Source organism: Gavia stellata, chromosome 5 (genome assembly GCF_030936135.1).
Source record: "Gavia stellata isolate bGavSte3 chromosome 5, bGavSte3.hap2, whole genome shotgun sequence".
Taxonomy (NCBI): domain Eukaryota; kingdom Metazoa; phylum Chordata; class Aves; order Gaviiformes; family Gaviidae; genus Gavia; species Gavia stellata.
Window position 1 is genome coordinate 29,741,035 of NC_082598.1, and position 22,849 is coordinate 29,763,883.

At 36.5% G+C, this 22,849-nt stretch overlaps 1 protein-coding gene across 1 annotated transcript in view; it reads right to left on the reverse strand.

Moving 5' to 3' along the window:
* Positions 1-22,849, reverse strand: part of FRYL (FRY like transcription coactivator) — a 161,541-nt gene that overhangs the window by 73,140 nt on the left and 65,552 nt on the right. Inside the window, exons 3-11 of the mRNA XM_059818101.1 lie at positions 22,715-22,768; positions 16,203-16,342; positions 15,665-15,761; positions 13,129-13,208; positions 12,558-12,638; positions 11,914-12,082; positions 10,730-10,822; positions 7,627-7,725; positions 6,026-6,127 (exon numbers count right to left, since the gene is read on the reverse strand). Of these exons, the coding sequence (XP_059674084.1) occupies positions 6,026-6,127; positions 7,627-7,725; positions 10,730-10,822; positions 11,914-12,082; positions 12,558-12,638; positions 13,129-13,208; positions 15,665-15,761; positions 16,203-16,342; positions 22,715-22,768 (915 nt within the window). The remainder of the gene's footprint in view (positions 1-6,025; positions 6,128-7,626; positions 7,726-10,729; positions 10,823-11,913; positions 12,083-12,557; positions 12,639-13,128; positions 13,209-15,664; positions 15,762-16,202; positions 16,343-22,714; positions 22,769-22,849) is intronic.

Below are 22,849 nucleotides of genomic sequence, written 5' to 3' on the forward strand. Positions count from 1 at the left end.
AAGTCTTAATGTGTTTCCATAAAAGACTGTATTGCGTATTTCCAATACTACCTGAATATTTAGCTAGTAATTCCACATTATTTTACACGCCTTTCACTCTGAGAGCAGAGGAGTAACTAAAAAGCAGACATTCCTTGAGGTGAACACGAAAAACGGATTGCTTCCAAGAACCTGTCTCAGAAAGCCATTGATAATTAATATCTACTTCATAGCAAACTAAGTTATAGTTTGTCTAAAACATCGGAGTAGCTGCTTTGGATCAGTCACAAAGTCTAAGTCCATCATTCAGTTTATGACAGCAGACAGTAGCAGGTGCAGAAGAAAAGAATGCAAAACAGGGCAGGCACACAAGGATGCTTCTCCGGGTGCGCACTCCAGGCTTCACCCAACTTAGCCATTTCCTGTGGGCTGTATTAGTGTTTACACACTTCCAGTGGATTCTTATTGTAGCAATTAAGCTAGCTTTTTCTTGAATTAATATAAAATCTTGTGGTATCATTCAGTTTAAATTATGCACTGTATGAAAAACAATTCTTTTTTGTTTTAAAGCTGCTACTAGGAGTTTAGCTTTGCTCCTCCTAACTCCTAAACTGTGTAAAACAGTAAGTAACTAACATTCTTCATACCAACTCCAGCAATCCCTTTTCCAACAGGGGATTCTTAGTGTATTTATAATCTTGAAGCATCCAATGAGATTCTTGGAATTGGCCACAAGTATAAGCTTATGAACAGAATAAATGATTCCCAGTTGTCATCTTTTTAGGCATTCTCTCAGTTAAAAACAACAACAACAAAAAAACCCAACACAATCCCAAACAAAACCAACAAAAAAATCAACAAAAGAACCCAAAAAAACCACCTTTCCCATCTCCAGTGAAGTGTCTCTGTTTCAAGACATATCTATATGATGGCTTGAACCTAACTAATTCCACATTTTGTAGCGTCTACCACAAGCCAACAAGTCAGAATAGCAGACTACTTTATCCCCCCAGGACAAGCAGAGTGCAATTTCACAAAGGGCGTAAGGGGATCTAGACCATACTGTTCGAAAAGAGATGGTCTCATCCTTGGCTCCCTCCTCTGCAGGGTCACTGCTCCCTTTACATTGACTCTAGCAGTAAGAAAGTCCAACTCACACCAGTAAGTCGATCCAAATAATTTCATGGTCCTGTCTGTGCAATAGACTATACAAACAAGAGCAATCTGGATGGCTTTAACACAGGTGGGTTGGGACTATTGGTTTGGGCAGCAGCTTACTTTAGGAAAAGCTAAAAGGCTATCACAAAATCACAGAGGCAAAAGTGGTACTTCACAGACAAATAACATACATGACTGTTTATAAGAATGTTAGAGGGAAAAGCTTAACCCAGTCTACATCAGTGACAATGCTGTTCTACCCTCCCTTTACACTCATCAATGTGTTCCTGCCATTGCCTCTGAATTAGCACACCTGCAGCTAGGCTGTGTGTAAATTTAGGAAGGTGATCTGGACAAAATCTAAACAGTAAAAAGTTACAGCTGTCCCTGGTTAGTATTCAGACAGGTAACTGGTACATTAATCGGACAGTGGGACAGAAGTGCTACTGTGAGGAAGACGCAAACACTCATAATTGTACAAGAGTGTGAGACTGTGATAGCTTTGATTTTAATCAACTTAAACAGCAAAAAACCATGATATTATTACTTATCATATTTAATCTACAGGCCAACAGTTCTTGATGTTCGAAGTAGGCTGGTGAATTAATTAGTACACGCATTATCAAAGTCTATCTGAAATGCAGTGCCTAGAACTGAGTAACGCTTCAGTTTTCTTATTCCTTATCTTCCAAAGGGAAGCTTGATTTACAGGTCCAGGAGAAAACAAAAAGTTTACTATTGGCTTTCAATCATCTAATTAAAAAAAATGGTATAGGTAGCAGATATTTTAAAATGTGTTAACAACATTCCATTTGTTAGGAGGTTTATCATCCAATATAGCTACTTCTCATTAGTCATGATAAAGTTTGCTTCTTTGTTTAAAAAAAAAAAAAGGAGGCGGCATTCACCTTTTTAAAAGGGTTGCAATTTAAATACAGCAGTACTTCCAATTTCTTAAGCATTGAAAATTTCCATTATCTCTTCCTATAACTAGGAACTAAACAAATATGCTAGAAGAAAATGGCTTTTTGAGTCTAATTTATGGCACATTTCTTGTGTACTTGGTGTTAACATGTCAGTATTTCCTTTCCTCTTTGAGATTACTGCAACTAGAATACAGTATATATGCCTATGTAATTCACCAACCTGGCTGAATTTCAGTCTTTTTAGCTGATGCCTGTCAGATTTTAAAGCACTCTATCTGGGTTTTGTGGGTTTTTTTTCCAAACGTAGTTTTTTTTTAAATCCTAAAACTTTTAACATAAATTGTATCAGCAGACTACAGAATAAGCTGTCAAGAACTGTATCTCTGTTACAAAACCAAAAAATTAAGAGCAAATCTACAGTGGTCTTACACGACACATTAAGATGAGTCAATGAAACATATCTCAATGAAGGCAAGAAACAAAATAGCATTTTTTCCATGTTAGTCAAATGTAGTCACTTACTGAAGAAAGTACTTTTTAATACTGATGTTAAACTTTTCTTCTGTTCTGAACTAAAACAATTTCTACTTTTTAAAACCTGCAAAACCAACAGTGTAAAAGTCTTTCAAGTTAGTGCACTGCAAGTTGTTATAGTAAATCAGTTTCACATTTTTTTTTATTGTGAAAATGTTTTCAAGTTTGCTTGCATGCAAGACACTTTTTGAAATGAATTAACAGAAAAAGCCATACATCTGAATAGGTAGTTTACTTCCAGTGGAAACATGCACTGCTGTTCAGGGAAACCAGCTGTGACATTGATACTCAATCTCACAAAGCCACATTTTCACCCGCAAGGAAAAACTGACATTAGATAATTTTCTGATCTTTCTCCTTTACTCCCTGGCAAGAAAAAAAGATCTTTGAAACATTAGCTATTCTTAGTCCTCTTACTTCTTAACAGTACTAACAGCAATTTTACAAAGAAAGGAAAGCACAAAATACAACAATTAACATAAACCCCAAAGTATTTACATGAGACAAAGCAACGTTTCACTGAGTTATAACAACATATTAACTCACCTGCAGAGTTTCTATTTGTTTTCTGATACTGTTGTTAGATGGCATCTAAATAAAGCAATGTGAGACAGCAAAACATAACAAACATGAGAATGGAAGGCACATGCATGTTAGATGAAAAAAAGCACAAAAACAACAGATAGCTGTCTAGTAAGGACTCTATTCAGTAGAAATACAGGTCTTGCTATAGTGGCAGAAAACGTTCCTCCAAGTTTTTGTGGTAACAGACACTAAGGTTAAACTGTGAAAAAAAAATTATTCTTTTCCACCCAACAGGGGCACAGAATGAAAGACACTTTTCTCTCCCATTTCAGCAGCTTTATTAAATGTTCCTTCCTCTCCCCAGAAGAGGTGGTAAGGATACAACGACAACTCAGGTTCATCCAAGAATCTATCAGCTTTCTGACAAACCTGCTAAAATTAGTCTAAATACCAGGCAAAAAAGTAAGCAAAATGTTTTACAGTACTGACCCAGTGTTACTGTCTGCTGAACAAATTCAGAATTTTGCCTACACTACAGTGTGTAAAGAAATGCCCTGCTGGGCTCAATGCTGAAACAGCATCCCAACCACTTTGTGGGACAAGGCCAGCTATACGTATGACAAAAACCACCCTTCAGTACACTCCTGGTCTAAACTGACTCCTACAGCTCGCTGATCGGCTATTTGCATCAGTCCAGACCCAGAGTTATTTAATCCTTCCTCACAGCAGCGACAGCAGGAAAGAAAAAAAGAAAAAACCCCAAACCTAGGCTTCCTCCTTTCAGCAAGGCTAGATGTTTTCCCCATACAATAAGCCTCCACTGAAAACCAGTACAGAGTTTACAAGGGCAGTAAATATTGCTAATACTGGATTAGGATTTAGAGCACCCTCAGGAGCATTATTGAGCACAACATAGCACCGACACACTGCAGGGTAAGGCAGGGTACGAACATACTATGCATCAGGTACTATGGAGCAACGACAAAGATGTGAGGTTTCACACCATGGCAAATGGGAAATTGCTTATTTCTGTCACCAAAGTTTGACCACATGGCGCTTATTGCTAGGTAGGAGTTTGCACTGGGCAGTCACCAGGGAATAAACTGAGTACCATGAATCCATGACCTACGTTACCTCTTGGCAACTGGCTAATGGCCCTGTACGCTTCACAGAATATCCCTGTGACAGAGCCTAAGCGCTGTCGTTATTTCAGTCGTTAATTTGTTAATTTTAACTAATACGGTAGGGATGGATGAACCTTTTCAGTACTCTGAAGTATCTTCCAGTAACTCTCAAAATTACTCTGTTAAATAACAAAAGTCACTAGAGACAATGGATTTGGAATCCTTATTGCATTTTACATATTTAAGTAACTGCAAATAAAATAACTTTAGTCATTAGGAAATCAGGAAATAAAATGGGGAAGGGGAAATCTAAAAGACTAAACTGCTGTGAAATTCAGATTTATAAATTAATGAGATTAAATGCATGCACTCTGTAATAAGTAATTAGCTTCAGAAACAAAGGAACACATTAATTCATAAGACCCATGAGGACAATGGGGGTGTGTTTTTCAAGGTTACACTCAACAAAGTTTCTGAACAAGCTAGGCACCCAAAAAAACAATAGTATTTGGTGGGCCAAGCTAAACCAAGCTAGAAAATATCCTAAATAACTCATTGATGGCACAGCATCCTAACACTGCAAATTCTGAATTGCAGAAATTCATATGTAGAATTTCTGCTGAATAGAGCCTTACAGTAAATGTGTTAAGCTGTTAGTGGTTAACAAAACTAAGTAAAATATAAAATGCATGCTCAGCAACTACCAGTTAAACTCACTGGCATTTATAGTTTTAAGACATCCAGCATCAGCAATGGACATTATGCCAGAAAAATGCAACTCCTAGATTGTAAGAATTTTTTTAAAAGCTTTAAAAACAAAAGTAAAAGCAGCCTCCATAAGCAAAATAAACAACACAACAAAAATCAAAGCAAATATTGCAAAAGAACTGCAAATGTTAGATGAAAAATATACAAAAATCCAACAAGCAACAGAAAAGTGTGAAAGATGTAATGAAAACAAAATGACCCTTAAAAAACAATCCAAGCAGCTAAACCTGTTTCCTTTTGACTGCATGCTGGTGTACATGTTTTACTAATAAGCTTCGGAATTGTCACTCATACCTAACCAGAATGAATATTGTGAAGGCAGATCAAACATTTTATTAAAATTATCAAAATCAATACATAAGGCAAAATCATGAACTATGTTAATCAAAATTAAGGAAAGAACATGTACAACAATTAATGCTGTAAGAAAGTCACTAAAACAAATCCCTAATTTCTAAGTATCTTGAGCTCTTATCAGTCAACTCATGTTTACAATGCTATCAACTGAAGCCATCAGTTAAAGGGACACTGTAATTTTTATTTGAAAAATATATATCCCAGGCTGTAGATATTTCTGGACTCCCAATTCATTTTCTATTCCTTCAATAAGTGAACAAGAGAGAGAAATTTTGCACTTACTACACATTCTACTTAGAGGAGTAGACAAGCCACTTATTTTCTCACATATAATTTGCACGTGAAGAATTACAGTTGGTACTTCCTCTGGCATAAATAGCATTAGCAGATACTTCTCCTTAGTTTAGCAGATTTTACTCAGTAAAACTGATGGCCCTCAAGGGGGCCACATCTATTTCCAGCACTACATAGCATCACAAAAACTTAGTAGTAAGTTTAATACCAATGGAGACATTTCATTTTTAAAAAGTAAGTATTTCAGTGTCCTTTTAAACAGCCAAATATTCATTGTTTATTTGGCACGAGAATGCCAAGAACATATTGGAATAAATGCTATCGATTTGCGACAGTTCCTGAATTGAAAAGGATTCTTACCTTTAGATGTGACAAACAGTTCTGCAGGAAAACGTGCCAGTTATTTAAAAAAAACTGTTTCTGACTGACACACAACAGGCAGGTGATCAATGGATACAAAGCCTATGAGTAGGGGGGAAAAAGAATTTATCAAATTGCTCTTTGCAGACCTCCCAAGTCTTGTATACATTGAGAATGAGACACACAGTCGGTTCTTGTCTCTCACTCTCACAGTTTTAGCATGGCAACCTTTCTCCTGCACTAGGACACGCATGCCAGGCATAGTGTCCTGGGTGTGACCTATGTGCTGTAAGAGCTCATGGTGTAAGACCGGGGCAGTGGGACCATGGTGAAGCTCATCCCCTAGCAAGCCCTGATCTCAAAGAACGACTGCGAGCAGATCTCAGCCTTCAGACAGTATTTGCTCTTTCCCTGCAACCACATGATTCAATTCATGGGGTCTTACATGCTGGGAGAGGGAACTGCCTCCAAGAAGAATATTCAGGAAAAGCATCACTGACTTAGTGAAAACTGAGGCAGACTTCAGGTTGTCAGAAATGTTACTTCTCCTCAAGGTCTACTTTTAGTAAGGAATGAAGCACAATTTAATAAAGTCTGTGAATATGCAGACTAGCCTGACTTTGCTTTGGTAACATAAGATTTATTTAAACACCACATACTTTAACAGAATACATGATGGTGATTAATCTCAAATCTGACTGCAGATTATCTTGTTATGGAGCAGAATTAAAGAAAGAGGATGAATAGGTAAATTGTAATCTTGATGTAACAATGTTTCTGACTTCATAAATAAAATGACATTGTGAATACTAACATGAACTACTTTATGTTATTCTTACATAAGGAGTTTAACCATGTACAATGACATCTGCTTTATACGCTCAGAATACCAGAAAGTAAAACTCGTCCCTAACATGAAAGTGAGAATAAATAATTTTAAATTCATTTGCATTTACTGAACATGCCAATTGTAATGCAAAATTTAGCTCCACATCTCCAGCAAAGTGAAGTGAATGAACTTGAAACATGGCTGCCATGGTCATCAAGAATTACCAAATACTGCATTAATAAGAGATTTAAATCCTTGCTAAGATGCAGTCTTAGGGGGAAAAAACTCCACAGATACTTATATCCGAAAGAGATAACAAAAAAATATTTGAAAAAGAAAACTAAAGCGTATGAGGAAAGGAGAAAAGAGGCAGAGCAGGGCTATTAACAGGCTGTTATTTTGCTGGCAAAGTCTTGTCTGACACTTCTATGTTTTAATTAAACATAATTTAAATATACAGACTTCCTGAATGCAAGTTCTTTTTAGAAGAGACATTAGGTTAAATAACTCTGTGCTAAAACCCACTAAAATAATAAAAACCAAGCATTGATTTCAAGACAATCTCACAAGTGAGATAACAGAGCATGTATCTTGCACAAAGAAACAAATCAAAATCAGAGCAAATGCACATACAAAGTGTGAATTTAATTATACTTGAACTGAGGAGTTACGATTTAAATTAATACAGCTGTTAGCTTTTCCTCATATAATGTACCAGCTTAAAAGTCTAAGATGAGCAAAATGGAGAAGTTGAAATATTTCTGTAAAATACCAGCGAATGCTTCTTTCTTGAACTCAATTCAAAGGTAGTCTGATAAAGCATCTCCACAAAATTTTTCAAACATGGCACATTGACTTCATTTTTAACAGCCTATTAAAAAAAATACACACATACATGTGTTTAAAAATTTATACAGAAGGCAGTATAAAGATACATTAAGATGTCCATGAATTAACATTCAAAAGTTAAATCTCACATTAGGCCAGTATTTGAGTGTATTTATTGGAAATATAAACAGAAGCATAAGAAATCATGTCATACACTACAATCATACAGTAAAAAACCCAACAAAACAAACACAAAACCCGTTAAAACCCCACTATTTTAAGAATGTGGCCTCTATTCCGTACTTTAAAGAAGAAAAAGTATTTGCCACCAACTAACAAATAAAAATAACACTGAAACTCTTTAATAGTATAATTTCATATATTTAAAAACCCAACACGCCTAACTTTTTCACTGTTCCCCTCTTCAATGCTCCCCCTTGCTTTTATGTCCTGCAGTTTTGAAAACTGGCAGCTTAGGAAATGATACACAGGATTACCAGCCAGACAACTATGTAAGTGGTTTTTGTTTAGCTTTCAGAATTAATGGAACAGATACATGGAGCCCTACACCTTTTTTACCCACTCTAACCTTGTATACAGAATAGCCTTCCTTCCACAAACCAGGCAGCTACCTTTTTTATCAAAACCCCTGTAAGTCTCTTGGGCTTCTCTCTGGGTACCTGTGATGATCCATTTAAACATTTTTCTCAACCTACTGGTTTATACTGTGTTTCTGCTTTACTTATCAAATTGAGGGGTGGGGTGTTGGAGAGGGGGTTGACTTTTCTGGAAGAGATCCTCTATACTCATGATTTTCCTATAATATAAGGTAATTTTTTGTTAGTTTTTATTATGCAAAGTTATTAAAAGATATGTCACGTCCACCTTGCTAAGAACGCTCTCAATGCATTCATGATGGGGAAGCATAGAAAATAGTGTATAGTATCTCTGTAACGTGTACAAATCCAAAAAGAAAGAACTGAGAAAGTAATTACATTTTAAATCACTTCCTACATACTCCAAAATTATTTATCTTTTGCTATTCTTAAGCTACAAGTTGATCAGCACGCCGCTAGCTCCACATAAGAAATTAGTCAGTTGTTGCTTTGGGTTATAACCTTGGGTTTACAGATCAGCTTTAACTTCCCTGCTGTAAAATATGCTGTCATCCATCATACCTGCAGGGTCCAATCAGCTCCTATTTTTAAAAATGCCTGAATGACTAAGCAAGAGAATGACAGCAAAGAAGCCACAATGCTGAAACCCAACAGCTTCCTCGCTTAAGCAATTTTCTGTATCCAAGATACAGAAAAAAAACTAGATTCAGTTCATCTGCTTCAAAAAGATTCAAACTTGCATCTCACATCTTCCAAGAGAATGACTAAACCTCTCAACTACATCTCAATCTGGGATGGGGCTCTCCACTTCTATTTAAGAAGTTCCATTTGTATAAAATAATTAGAGACTCAATGAATCAGAAGGAAAGATCAAGCCTCTCTCACCAACCATTTAAAGCGCTGATTCAGGCGATGCTTATAGAAGCGATCCACAAAATAAGAGACACACTCTGCACAGCCGGTGTGCGTGCCTCTGCGGTTACCACCGGATAGTCCCAATTCCCAAATGCTGCTTCTGCCTCATGACTGTATGTGCAGTTTTCACTATATTTAAATTATGATTTTACAAAGTAATATTCATGTTTACCTAAATGCTAAGTATTTTCACCCCCCACCCCAACTGCCAAGCAACTATGGAGTTCAAAACAAGAAATGCATTCACTTTTTAACAGAACAGGTAATTCTTCTCTAGAAGAGTGTAAGTACGCCCAATAAACAGTTACTACTAGCACCACCTCTTTGTGGTCATGCCTTAAGAGGAAAGATTGCCTCCCTTCTAGGTTTTTTAAAAAAGTCCCAAGATTGAGAATGGTGAAGGGAGAGAAGCATTTCCCAGCAGCTCAGGGCAAGGCAGACTGTGTGAAAGAGGACACAGAGTTCAGAAAGATTCATCTTTCTTTTCCTATGAGCTTGCTTAGACAGGATTCCCACCCAGCGTGCCAGTCTTTGTAGATCCCATTCTACAAAATGGGATTTACACATCCCAGTTCTTATATAGCAAGATATGCCCCCACAATCAGTCATAACATGGAGCCATAAATGGACTTGCCATTTTTTGGGACAGCATGCCGAACACATTGTGACCTAGTGTTTGCTGATACAACTGTCATTTTAGATAACAGCAAGTATCCATCTTACTACGATGAAACCGTTTGAGGTACACTGAGCTGCTGTAACTTCTCGTTGACCTGTTGACCAAGCTTTACACAACTGAGGGAAGCAGCCTGGGAGGAAGGGGGAGAACCTGTCCTGATTGAAAGCATTCTCACAAGCAGCGTTACAGGCACTATAAATACAATACTGTGATGATATCAAGGCTTTTTTCTTGTTCATGGCTGCTGAGTACAATTTCCGGCTTTAGATTTAAAACACATATGGGAGGTAATTGACTGCTCTTCCACTTGAAGGATTACATCTAGTGGACACTCACCTCTATGAACAATTTTTATTTAATTAGCCAAAACCCACATTCTTCCTTCTTGCATAGGAATTCACACTCGCCCTATCAGACTGTAAAAATGTTACGAATCTCAGTTTATTCTAGAAGGAACTTAACAAGGTTGAGCTAATAAAGAAAAGTCAATGGGACCCTTGAGTGAACAAATATTAAACCAAAGAAATTTCAAATTTTTAGAGCAAATATAAGATTACACAGTGCTCTGGTGATAAAAGGGTCTAGAAAACAGACCATTTTAAAAAGTTCTGAAAAAAGACTGGAAACTAGCTAATATACAAATCACACTGACACTTTTCCCTTTAAAAGGTTATGCAGGTGCTTGTAATTTACTTAATAGTCTTTCTGAATCTGTAAAAGTGTAATATAGTGAGGATTAATGGAAGCAATTTTAACAATGAGAGCCTAATTGAAAGTGAGGGCAATAGGCAGGGGGGGCAGGGGGTGTGCGGGGAGATAAAAATAAAAGTACTTACAGCAGCCACAGGGATGAGAATTTCCACAAACAAACCAGCAAGTGCATGTTTTATATCTTTATCTTTCACTTCCAGGAAGTACTGAGCACATTCCTTAGCAAGGAAGCATTAGAAAAATATTTAGAAAAAAGACAACAAATGTCACTATGCCATAAAAAACACTAGCAGTATCACATTATTTGCCAGTTTGAATTTAAATCATGCAATGTATTTAAATTAGTCTTATATTGCTTGACAATATCAACTTTATAAAACATTAGAAACTTTAAAACCTGTTTCCCCAGCAATTAAAAAGAAATTGAAAGGAGAACATTTTTAATACCAGAGAGCTATTTAATTCCTACTCAGAATATAAAGAGTACTCAGAATATAAAAGAATATAAATATGCACATTTTTCCTCAGATTATTCTGAAGCTTCAAAAAAATAAACGGTTATCTCTCTTGAAATTATCAGAAAATAGTATTTTATTTTTTTTATACTAGTTTTTATTTTCAAGATGACTTTGATGCAAAGAAAATTTTACAGAGAAATAAAGAATCCATATACATGTATGCACACTCCACTAAACCAAACTGACCACTCTGGACACAATCTAATGCACCTATGTGTATGTTACTTTCTTCAGGAATGAGATCAATGTCAATGGCTGTTAAATAGTTCTAATAAAATTTATGACCAAATTGCAATAACTTCAGTTACTGTGCAGTGAGCAAGCTACTCATTAAGACAAATTTTAAATCCACAATCAAGAGAAGCAAACAAAGAGATTTTAAAGTCTCTCTGAAAATTAACTGAAGTGTTTTTTAAACAAAAGTGTTTCTTGGCATCTCAGCTGTTAAAACAAGATATATCAAGTAACTTTTTTTCTTTAACCCCCTGCTTTTATACAGAAAGAAAATTATTTGATTGCTACCCATTTTCATGTAGTCTTGAATAAATTCATATATTACAGGTTTGCCATATTACTGAGACAGTTGCGAACGGGTTCTCATTATGTGAGGTACTCACGAATTGCAGAGAAACAAATGATTCATACCTCTGAGAACTTATGAACTAAACAGAAAAGGATGAAGGATGACAAACAAGTACAGTGAGCGACTGATCACAGCAAGCATCATTGTAGCTTCATGACTTAAACAATCAAAATTATGCTCATTTCAGTTTTCTGTAATATTCATTTACCTGCATGAACTGAAATGATGCTTCAAAATCCTCCACGGGATACATCTTTACTCGAAAAAACTTCATTCCCATAATCAAACTGATGATACTTTGTACTACATGAGGACTCTGTTCTTTTTGTCGCAGTTCCTTTAATTCAGTGACAAACTTCTTCCTAACAGCCTGAAACCTGAACAAGGGATATAGATGGCAATTATTTGCATTCTTAGTTACTTTTGTATGATGCCTATAATTCTGAACTGATTTCTTTAGTCTGTTAATGATAACAGCACCTACAGTAAAAGCAACACAAGCAAGATGAACCCTGATACTTAAAATCTAGGTGTTTAAGAGTACCTGTGATGATCAGCACATTAGAATATATTTGTTAACTGAACAACATCTATTGATTGATACCAGGCCTCCTTCCCCTGCACCTACAAGTTGACAGCAAAGCAATTCAATATTGTACTAAAGATTATTTCCTGATTTGTTCAAATTTATTGTGTTGGAACATGAGACAGACATGCCAGACTACACCTGACTACACTTGACACTTAAGGGATTAGTTACTGGGGTCATTAATAAATGCTGCTATATTAAATAGTCTTTAAGTCTAGAGTAATTTTTCCCCAAACGCAAGAAGAGTCAGAGACTGAACTTACTTTGACTGAGCAAGAACCCCTGTCACTTCTGCATATAAGTCTGCAATAATATGCACATTCCCAGTGTTGGTTCCCGAATACCTAAAGAGAAGAAAAAGGGGGGGTGGGGGGGTGGAAGGTGTTAAATACAACTTTATTTTTCTAAACCCCAAGCATGTTCTCAACTACAAACAAAAACTTTGTTCCACAGCAAGGCGGATTATTACCATAAAAACAATTGAAGTCAAGCATAAAATGCATGGGTGACATTTAAAGTGATGTAGTTTTATTGAGTGGACGTAAGAGACATACTTTGCATAGGAAGTTTACTATAGTTATCCAAACTCAGACTTTTCTTACTCTGGCCAGCTATACAAATCATTCTGTATATTCTAAGCTAAATAAACTCAGCATTATATTGAACACAGCTGTGTTCTTTCAAGATATGTTTTCAGTTTAAAAATCACCCAGTGTTCATTTACAGTATTATCACCAACATGTTACATGTGAGGCAAGGGAGAACATCACAACAGTCAAGCATAGGCTGGTAATACACACAAAAAATATTTTAAAGTACATAGGTGAAACTTACCCTTCCTTATGTTTAAAGTGCTTAAAAGCCAAGTTTAGAACTTCATGTACTAAAGGATCTGGCACTGGATGAACAGGTATCTGAAATGCAGATAATCATTTATATGTATGTAACTACGCATGTATATATCACATATGTATGTATGAAGTAAATAAACAGTACTGTGAGATGCCCTGTAGAAATCTCTCCCATCACTGTCAAAAGACACATCCTTTGTTGGCATACGGTATCAAGTTAATTCTGCAATATATGAGCATTTACACAACCTGAACTGATATTCTCTTAAATTGTTTTGCATACTGGCTTTTAGGGATTAAATTCATAATAAAATAAACAACAGTAATGTAAACACTATGAATTTGTCATCAACGTTTATCAGACTAGGTTAACTATGCATCTTTCCACACTTTCTACCTTGTGAGGTGTTACTATCACAGATTTAACCTCAAAATGCAATTCATCTCAATATAAAGGGAGACAAAACCAAAAAATAAGAATGCAGAAGAGATCATCATCTCCATTTTAGACTTTCTGCAGATGAAAGCAGCCAAAACATATAAAAATCTTACTAGCAATAAGTAACAACTTGATGGGAAACTAAAACCAAGCATTGTTTAAGAAGGCCCTTTTCTTACTGAGGTTCTCTTTGACATCACCACTTTTCTCACATTTAAAAGAAAACATTTGCTTAAAAAAGAATACATTTGATTTTTAAAAGCACTATATGTAATTACAAAGTCATAATACCTTTAAAATTTCAAAGCAATTTAGGTAGGGACTAGGATAACCTTACTAAACATTACTGCTTAAGAGTGATTAAGATTTTCACTAAAATGTATTAGAAGAAAAGATTATTGTCTTGTCTACAGAAAATGAAGCACTTACTGCTTGAGAATTTCATACTCTTCTGCACCAAGAAAGCTATTTGTCCAAGAAGTTCCAGTTACTGGAACTGGCTATTTACATGCATATTCATACAATGAGTAATATGTAGTCATTTAAGCAAAAGATTTTTGTTCCTACATAGGTCATATCTGTCACCTTCTCTCCAGTTGCTCTGTGCATATTACAGAAATGGCTGGATCATACCCTTTGCACCCTCTAAAACCAGTTTCTAAGAATTAAATAATGATAGCGCTCCCAGGAAGACAGGAAGATGGATGTAATGTGAATGTAAATATGTTTAATGATAAAAGGCCATCCTTTCTGCACTTTGACTGCCTAATTGCAGATTCATATTACAGGCAGAACATGCAAACCTGCCTTTAGATAACTTCTAATACTAAATTGACTGAAGGATTCTCTTAAGTGGTGTATCTATGCTTAGTGGTCCATCACAGGTCTTTAGCAGAGGAAAAATATCCTTATCAGAAAAATACCTAGCTTCTCTGGAGTACAAGCATGAGAGGCTCACCAAGCATCACAGGAGTCACCACAGACTCTCTTCAAGACCAAAACTTTGGCACCTATCCTGACATCTGAATCACTGGCAACATTTACTCTACTCAACAGAAAAATTAGTACAAGTTCAAAATACAGAAGCTAACCATACACCCTGCAATCCTAAACAACCTATTCCATCTCCCTTTTTCTTTCGCACTGATAGAAAATTTAGGCAGGGATAGAGCATGCACTAAATATTTTCTGTAACACATAAGAATTTGATGGTTTTAATACTGTTCTCTGCATCTCTGTGCATGCAGTATAGGAATATCACTTTGGATGATTGGTCGGTGTCTCAGAGAAGGACAGGCGGCTTTTTTGTTTTACTGTTTTCATTTTTCCCTGTATCACAAGCATGCCATACACAACCACATAAACATAAATCTCCTACAAATTAGTTGCAAACTAAACCATAGTCCTTGCTTTACTTAGTACAGAAAGCCAGTTAATTTTCATGTACCTATAAAAGACGTAAACTACTTACGTATTTGAAACGTGAAATTTGCTTGACTCAGCTTCATGTTTCAAACCCTTTCTTACAGTAATCTTTTTCTCCTCCCAAAAAACGTGAGAAAAAAATGCTGCTACTTGAAGCCATACTCTATCCTCTTGTCCATACACCACCCTCTTGTCCATACACCAATGCAAATTTTATATTAACAGAATTTGTGTGTGACATCATCTAGCACTACACTGTAAGGCCAAGCAAAATTACACACCCTTTCTAATTTTTTTAAAAAGTGACACTTTAATCTTGTCATTCAATGATTTCACATTGTATTTCAAAAATGTTTAAGCAGACAAAAGGTACCGAACATAAATAAAATGTTATTTTTTCACAGTTTTGCTTTTTGCAGTACATCAGCAACTTTGACTTAGTGGATCCAAGACACGTGAACTGAGATAATGCAGGCGTGTAAAGAAAAGACAGGAGAGGCCAAAGGCTTTATGGAACTGAAAGTACAATTACAGCCTTGCATATGCTCATTATATATATGTGCCATTTTTAATAAAAAAAAAATTAAAGGAGATTATCAAAACTGACATTAAAAGCAAAATATTAAAAGAAGTTTGCCAAAGCAAAAGAGCTTACCTGTTTTAGAACCTCTATTAAAACTAAACAAAAAATGAAATCTACAGCTAAATCCCTCCTTTCAAGTAGATAATCTCTTTCACGTTGTTGGTCATCCCTAAAATAAGAAATCAAGAACACACGTATCATACACAAGACTGAACACAAATATTGCAGAGAAGGGGTATACAGGTCTTTCATACAATCATTGCTTCACAGGTATATAAAATGGATGGTTAGAAGACTTTGGGGTTTGGTGTAGCCCCTCCTGAAAGGACGTGCCAGCAACCAAAACAATTCAAAAAGGGACAAACTAGCTTGGAATTACCAGTGACCAACTTCCTTCTGTATATCAACTCCAAAATCATTAAGTCACTTCATGCATATCACCTACGCAAGTTAAACACACTAGCTCAAAGAAGCCCATGCTCTTTCTAGGCAGATTTAGGTAATGACAGATCCAAATACAAAATACTTGTCAAAAAAGTACAAAGCACACATTTTCTTACAAGAAAGCACACAAAAAAATCAAACAGACTTTTGCAAGGAACACTCTTACCCCTTCGATTTTGTGCTAGATCGAGGTCTATATTCATAAGATTCGTCTTCTGTTCCATTTTGACGCCTGTACCAGTCAAACAAGGTGCGTAATAAGGAGGGGAGACAGTGCTCTGCTACTGAGCTCATAGAGCTTATCAACTGAAAAAAAGTAAGAAAAATAGTTTAGCCTGATAAAGCAATCTAAAAATCCTAGATTTATAATAAATATTTCAAATTGGTTTTTAATGTTAAAAACCATATATCATATAATTTTACAGAGTGGCAACTTCATGTATCATTTTCACCCGGGACAATTACTGTAAATATGACACATTAAGCCAATTACTATGATAAATAAGAGCAACCCTCCTAAACTGAGCAAGTATGTAACCTTCAAAAACATGACACATTAAGCCAATTACTATGATAAATAAGAGCAACCCTCCTAAACTGAGCAAGTATGTAACCTTCAAAAACATGCTTCTTTGGTTATTATACAAACAAAAACAAGAGCTTTTAGATATTCTACTCTACTTTTAATACATTTGACTGGTCTAGATCTCAAGCTATACTTACTTTTAGCACAACTCCCATATCTACTGCTCTCTTTCAGAAAACCCATGAGAGTTGTAAACTTCTCTGTGAAACAGTGGCAATAGAAACCATTATAGAAGGAAGACTTTAACATGGTATGAAACTTAAACTCTCCAGGCTTCCTTTAACTTAAACAGAGCTCATCAGTGCCCAAGCTTGGAGAGAAGAATGACTGGAGAAAGACAGCATAAAGCAGCTTATAAACTCCCTGCCAAGTGGTGGCAGGGAGCAAGCCCATCCCCAAAACACTGGCTGGAAAAGGAAAGTTACCACATTGCTCACTGATGCCACATATTAATTACCTCTTGCATCTTTCAAATAAGAGGTTTCAATAGAAGCCATCCTCATGCTATAACTTATCTATTATTCACTATTCTGGAAAACCAAGATAACATCAAAGCCATTATTTCTTTTGTCCTCATGTCGTGGTTTAACCCCAAGCTAGCAACTAAGCACCACACAGCCGCTCGCTCACTCCCCCCAGGTGGGATGGGGAAGAGAATCGGAAGAGTAGAAGTGAGAAAACTTGTGGGTTGAGATAAAGACAGTTTAACAGGTAAAGCAAAAGCCGTGCAGGTAAGCAAAGCAAAACAAGGAATTCATTCACTACTTCCCATCGGCAGGCAGGTGTTCAGCCATCGCCAGGAAAGCAGGGCTCCATCACATGTAACGGTTTCTTGGGAAGACAAACGCCATCACTCTGAACATCCCCCCCCCCCCCCCCCCCCTTCCTTCTTTTTGCCCCAGCTTTATATGCTGAGCATGATGTCATATGGTATGGAATATCCCTTTGGTCAGTTGGGGTCAGCTGTCCCGGCTGTGTCCCCTCCCAACTTCTTGTGCACCCCCAGCCCACTCGCTGGTGGGGTGGTGTGAGAAGCAGAAAAGGCCTTGACTCTGTGTAAGCACTGCTCAGCAGTCACTAAGACATCCCTGTGTATCAACACCGTTTCCAGCACAAATCCAAAACACAGCCCCATACCTGCTACTATGAAGAAAATTAGCTCTACCCCAGCCAAAACCAGCACACCTCATTTGAAGCATCTTGGTTTTTCAGGTTTGGGGAAGGGATGGGTACAGGTTAACCATATGGAAACCGTAGGAGGATCTCTTACAAACATCTGAATACTTTACTCAGCTTGTTAACCAGTCAGCTATTCAAGTCACAAGAATTAATACTCTTGACTCTCTGAAAAATCCCTTAATTATCTAAACAAGTGGAGAAACTTCCTCAAAATAAGTAAAATCTTATTCTTATTCTGTAAGTTCATAAAATTTTAAATCCCAATATACCACACAAGCTACATATACTCCAAATCTGAACAGGAAACTAGGTTTCATTAGGAATTTTTACTAGAATAATGAGATTACTTTTTTTCTTATTATTGTTTGTCAATATGACGCTCACTAAAAAGGGATTCAATGGAAAAACTAGGCATGCCTGCTGCAGGAGAGGCACACAGGTTGAGCTAACCGCACAAAAAGATGAAGGCTGTTATTGCAGCCTTTGTTATACTCAAAACTGTATGAAGCCCTTTTAACACAGAAAAGAAACAGAAGCTGGAAATACTCTTTAGGCTTGCTATAATACCTCTCAGAACAAAGGCTAAATTTTAAGAATACCTTCATTCTTATACTGATATATGTTGAAATCTTTATGACTTGGAAACCAAGCATGTTGTAAGCCTGTTCCTTGTTCACCAATATCCATACAAAATAAATACCCAGTCAGCCAACCAACATACATCAGACTTCTAGAAGTGGACAGTAAAAACCAGCTCAATTTTACCACTGTAAAGTTACATTGTGATCTGAAATGAAGCTGTGCATGATGAAAAGGAACATGTACAAATTAAGATGTTGCTCAAGAGAATTTTCTCATGTGGCAGAGGTCTGGCAAACTTCCTTGGAAAAAAAAAAACAACAGCAAAAACATGTGAAGGAGAGGAGACGATGAAAGAAAAACTATGAGGAAATTTGAGACATTTGTGGGCTACTATTAAAACTATCATCCTTCAGTAAGAGGAAGCACCAGAAAAAAAACCTCAAAAGACTCATTTGTATGGATAAAGCTTCAAAAAGTCTTCACCAAGATTTCATGTGCAAGAAATGCCCGTTGCTTATATCAGCTTGGGGTACTCAAACATCTCTGTTGAACTCACTCCAGCCATGAGCAGAAATCACAAGTTAAAAGCATTAATATATTTTGTAAAAAAAAAAAAAATATTCAGAAAGCAGAAAGAACAAACCCTCCTCATGAGTTACGAAACTGAAGGTATTAGACTCAGCATAAAATCAATGTAAATGGTAATCCTTAGAATGAAAGCTAAAGCTAAACTTGAAGAAGGGGTCTACCACCAACCACGGAAATCCAAAATGTGTTTTGCCTTCAGAATTTACTGTCAATTCCCATACCCCAAATAACCTTAGCACTGGGGGAATATGTTAATTTCTCTTTCTCTAAAAATAATGATATCTCTAATACGTATCCACGCACCAGGACAGGAACAGATTAAGCAAACATTTAAGTTACCCTGTGCTGTCAATGTAAAATGACCCCACAAAGCACTTGTACTGTTTTGCCCTCCTTCTGAACTGATGGGTTTATTAGTAGAAGAAGAAGAAGAAAGCTGCATTTTAAGCTTTAGTAACTTTTCCTTAGGTTTTCCTGCAAGTTTACACAGTACATTAATACTACTACCATTCATAAATGTTCCAGCAGTTAGGCAATTTACATCATCTTCTACAGAAACAAGCTGTGTCACATGCATTAAAAAATTTCTCATCGGTAAAGTGCTAAACTCAGAAACTACTGGCATTATAAAGCATTTTCCTCTTGAAATGAAAAATCAGTTTTACATTATTTATTTCCTGCCAAGTTTTGTATCCTTAACATTTTAATGAAAAGGCATTGGAATCATCAGGAAGATGAAATATTTGCTCATATTACATAGCTGCTAAGCAGAACAAGAACTGTATGCTTATTCTTTTAATTTAAAATAATTACCATACTGCTTGGATACTAAATTTAATATCATCTTACATAAAAATTATAAGCAACCCCTTTTATTCTAGCATTAAATTAGGCCTAGGTTGAAACCAGCAATCCAGACAAAGAAAGATCCTGTAATGCCCAAGAGGACAGGGCTAGACCAGTCATCATGACGTGTACTTATATTCCTCGGAATGAAATAGCAAAGCGTGCTCCAGAGTCCTAAAGGCCATTGCTAATTGCTGCAAATTTCTACACTTAGCATACTCAACAACACATTGCGAGGTAGAGCGAGGTAGAGCAAGAGAGATGCAGAATTACTGTAAGATGCTAAAGCTCAAATTCCAACTATGGCCAAAATCCTGATCCTGAAAACATTGCTCAAGTTGTGCCTAATCACGAACAAGCCGGAACCCCAGAGACACATCTGCTTTCAGCAAAGTCACTGAGATGGCCAAGATATGTTTCTGCATGATCATAAGGTTTTGGTGTCTTAGGACAAGAGTAGGAAATTGCCAAGTATGAATCCTGCAACAAACAAAAGAAGAAAAATACGAGCTATTTCAGTTTCAAGCCGTACAAGCAAAAATATTTTAAGAAATGCAATATATGCTCTATAAAAAAATTCCTCTCCGGTAGCTTCTTGATGTGCTGGCAATGATAAAGGGAAAGCACTGGTACTAAAATGCTAAATTTTTTAACAGTTTAGAAGTGTATCAGCATAAAAATTTCCTTCTCATTTTCCAAAGTTTCATCTCTTTTAGCTAAATTTACATTTTTGTTCTAATTAAAACCTCAATGACAAATAGAAGAATTGTACTATTTGACAATTAAAAACTATTGATTTTGCACACTCGGATCTAATAGCAGCCCTCTTGGTCTGGTTACGCTTCCAACAGAAACAATTTATAATGCCATTAAACAGCTATTTTACTTTTTCATGTTAGGGAACAGCAACGCCACACACCTTCCTCCTCCATCCCTCTTCTCATCACTTACTGAGCTGAGAGAATTAGTGTTAACTAGATAGCTTCTTATTCCCAGAGTCCCTCTTGTGTTTCAGCCATGCCCTTTTTATTCACAAAGTACACTAGTACTATTCACTGAGTACTAGCTCAGCCACCATATCAGTACAGCTAAAGCCACTTTTCAGACTCGAATTCCTAACTCCATAAAGATCTCTGGCTGAACAAGGTTGGCCCAGTGACAGCTCTAGCTTCTCTGCTGTGTGCCACTGGATGCTGTGGCCGTGCACTCTGGATCCTCCTCTCTCCCATACTTCGCCAGTCTCTTTTCACTCTGCAGTCTTCTGCACTGCGAGAATTGATCTTAATGTGCGTTCCCTACCCCAGCAATGGACAGAGAGAAACAATCTTAATTCCTTTTGCCAAACAACGTTCAAAATTCCCTATCAAAATTCACAATTCCCATCACCGCAAGGGAGCCGTTCTGCCCTGACTCTCTAAAGTAGTTTTTCAGTACCATTAAAATTCAGATCTCGATGAACCCAAAGTAGATTACAAATAACAAACGAACAAAATAAGAACTCACACACATACACTCACACACATACATAAATACACAATCAAAATGAATTATTTTTAAAGTACTACATTTTCAGGAAAACAAGTTTATTTCTGTATTACAAGATTTCAAAAGTTATATGCTTTATTTTTTACTTTTCTTCACTCAGCATATTTTTAGAACCTCTATGCAGTTTAATATGTGACTACTACTAATTTATTAAAAACATCCCTCACCGAGGAAAAATGCGGGGGTAGGAGCCAGGGCCGAAGTTAGCAGAAAAATTAGTAATATTACTGATTTACAAATTTCCTTAGATCATCCCTATCATGCATATTGTTTAGCTTTTGGTCAGCTTTAAAACAAAATACTGTAGCTACCAAAGAATTTATGCTCTATCCCCCCTCACTTATTTCCCTTGCTTACAAGTAAACTTTCATTTAGGAGATAATGGCCTTACAGCAGGTTAGATTACATTAAAAGGCTATGTGAGGTTTTTCGTGGTGGTTTTGCTTTTGTTTTTGTTTGAAAAGAAAACTATACATCAAATATTACACACATTTGTTTCTCTTTTGGGAGGAGGGAAAAGAGGTGCATGGGTGGCTATTAATTGAAAAGTAGGGGCAGGTCCACAGATTTCACTGCAATGTCCAATACTATATCCGAGGAGTAATGGAAAGCATGAAACAAAAATCCAGTTACAGAAGATAGGGACAGAACACTAAACTTCATACAGTAAGATGCTATTCAGTAACAGTTAAGAACAGGAACAGGCAATTAATGGGGCTTCATCTGAATGCTGCCTCTCCGTTGCAAGGAAGTAGTTACAGGACAAAAACATGCCTATACTGTGAAAGAATTAGAAATACACACAATAAACATGAATCAATTGAGCAGAGTTACTCCAGGTACAGTTCACTTATAGTAAGTGAAACAGAATAGCCTCACAGTGTGACTATATACTCAGCAAAGGGCAAAGTATCATTTTCAATCTACCTTAAAATCTACCTTCTGCCTTCTGCCATAAAATCCAAAAGCCCTCAGTAAAAGCCAAGTTACTGAAATTACCACTATTTGCTTATAAAAGCAGAACCCCAAACACTGAAACAGTAAGTTATATAGGCTGATATTACAGAAAGCCTGTTAACAGGAACAGAAATAAATTAAGTCTTTTTGCCCCCTACCATATTTCAGTATCTTTCTTCCAGCAGCTTTCACTGCCACCTTTATCTATTCTAGTAGTTTCTTACTATCATCTTCTACAATGGAAAATAAAGTCTAACTAACATTCAAGATCTAAATCTTCTGACACTGATTCAGACATGGATGTTCCAAGTCATTACAACAGTGAAACCACTATTCTGCAAAAACAGAGGCCACCTTAACCCAGTAAAAACTGCCTTCAATTACGTGTCTCCTACCTGATCAAACTGAAGATCTTCACCTCTTTGAAGAGATCTGGACAAGAGCTTTTCCTGTTAAAAAACAAAACAAAAAAACAAAAAAAGAATTTCACAATGCAATTGACTGTTATTAAAGATAGATTCCTTCTTTCT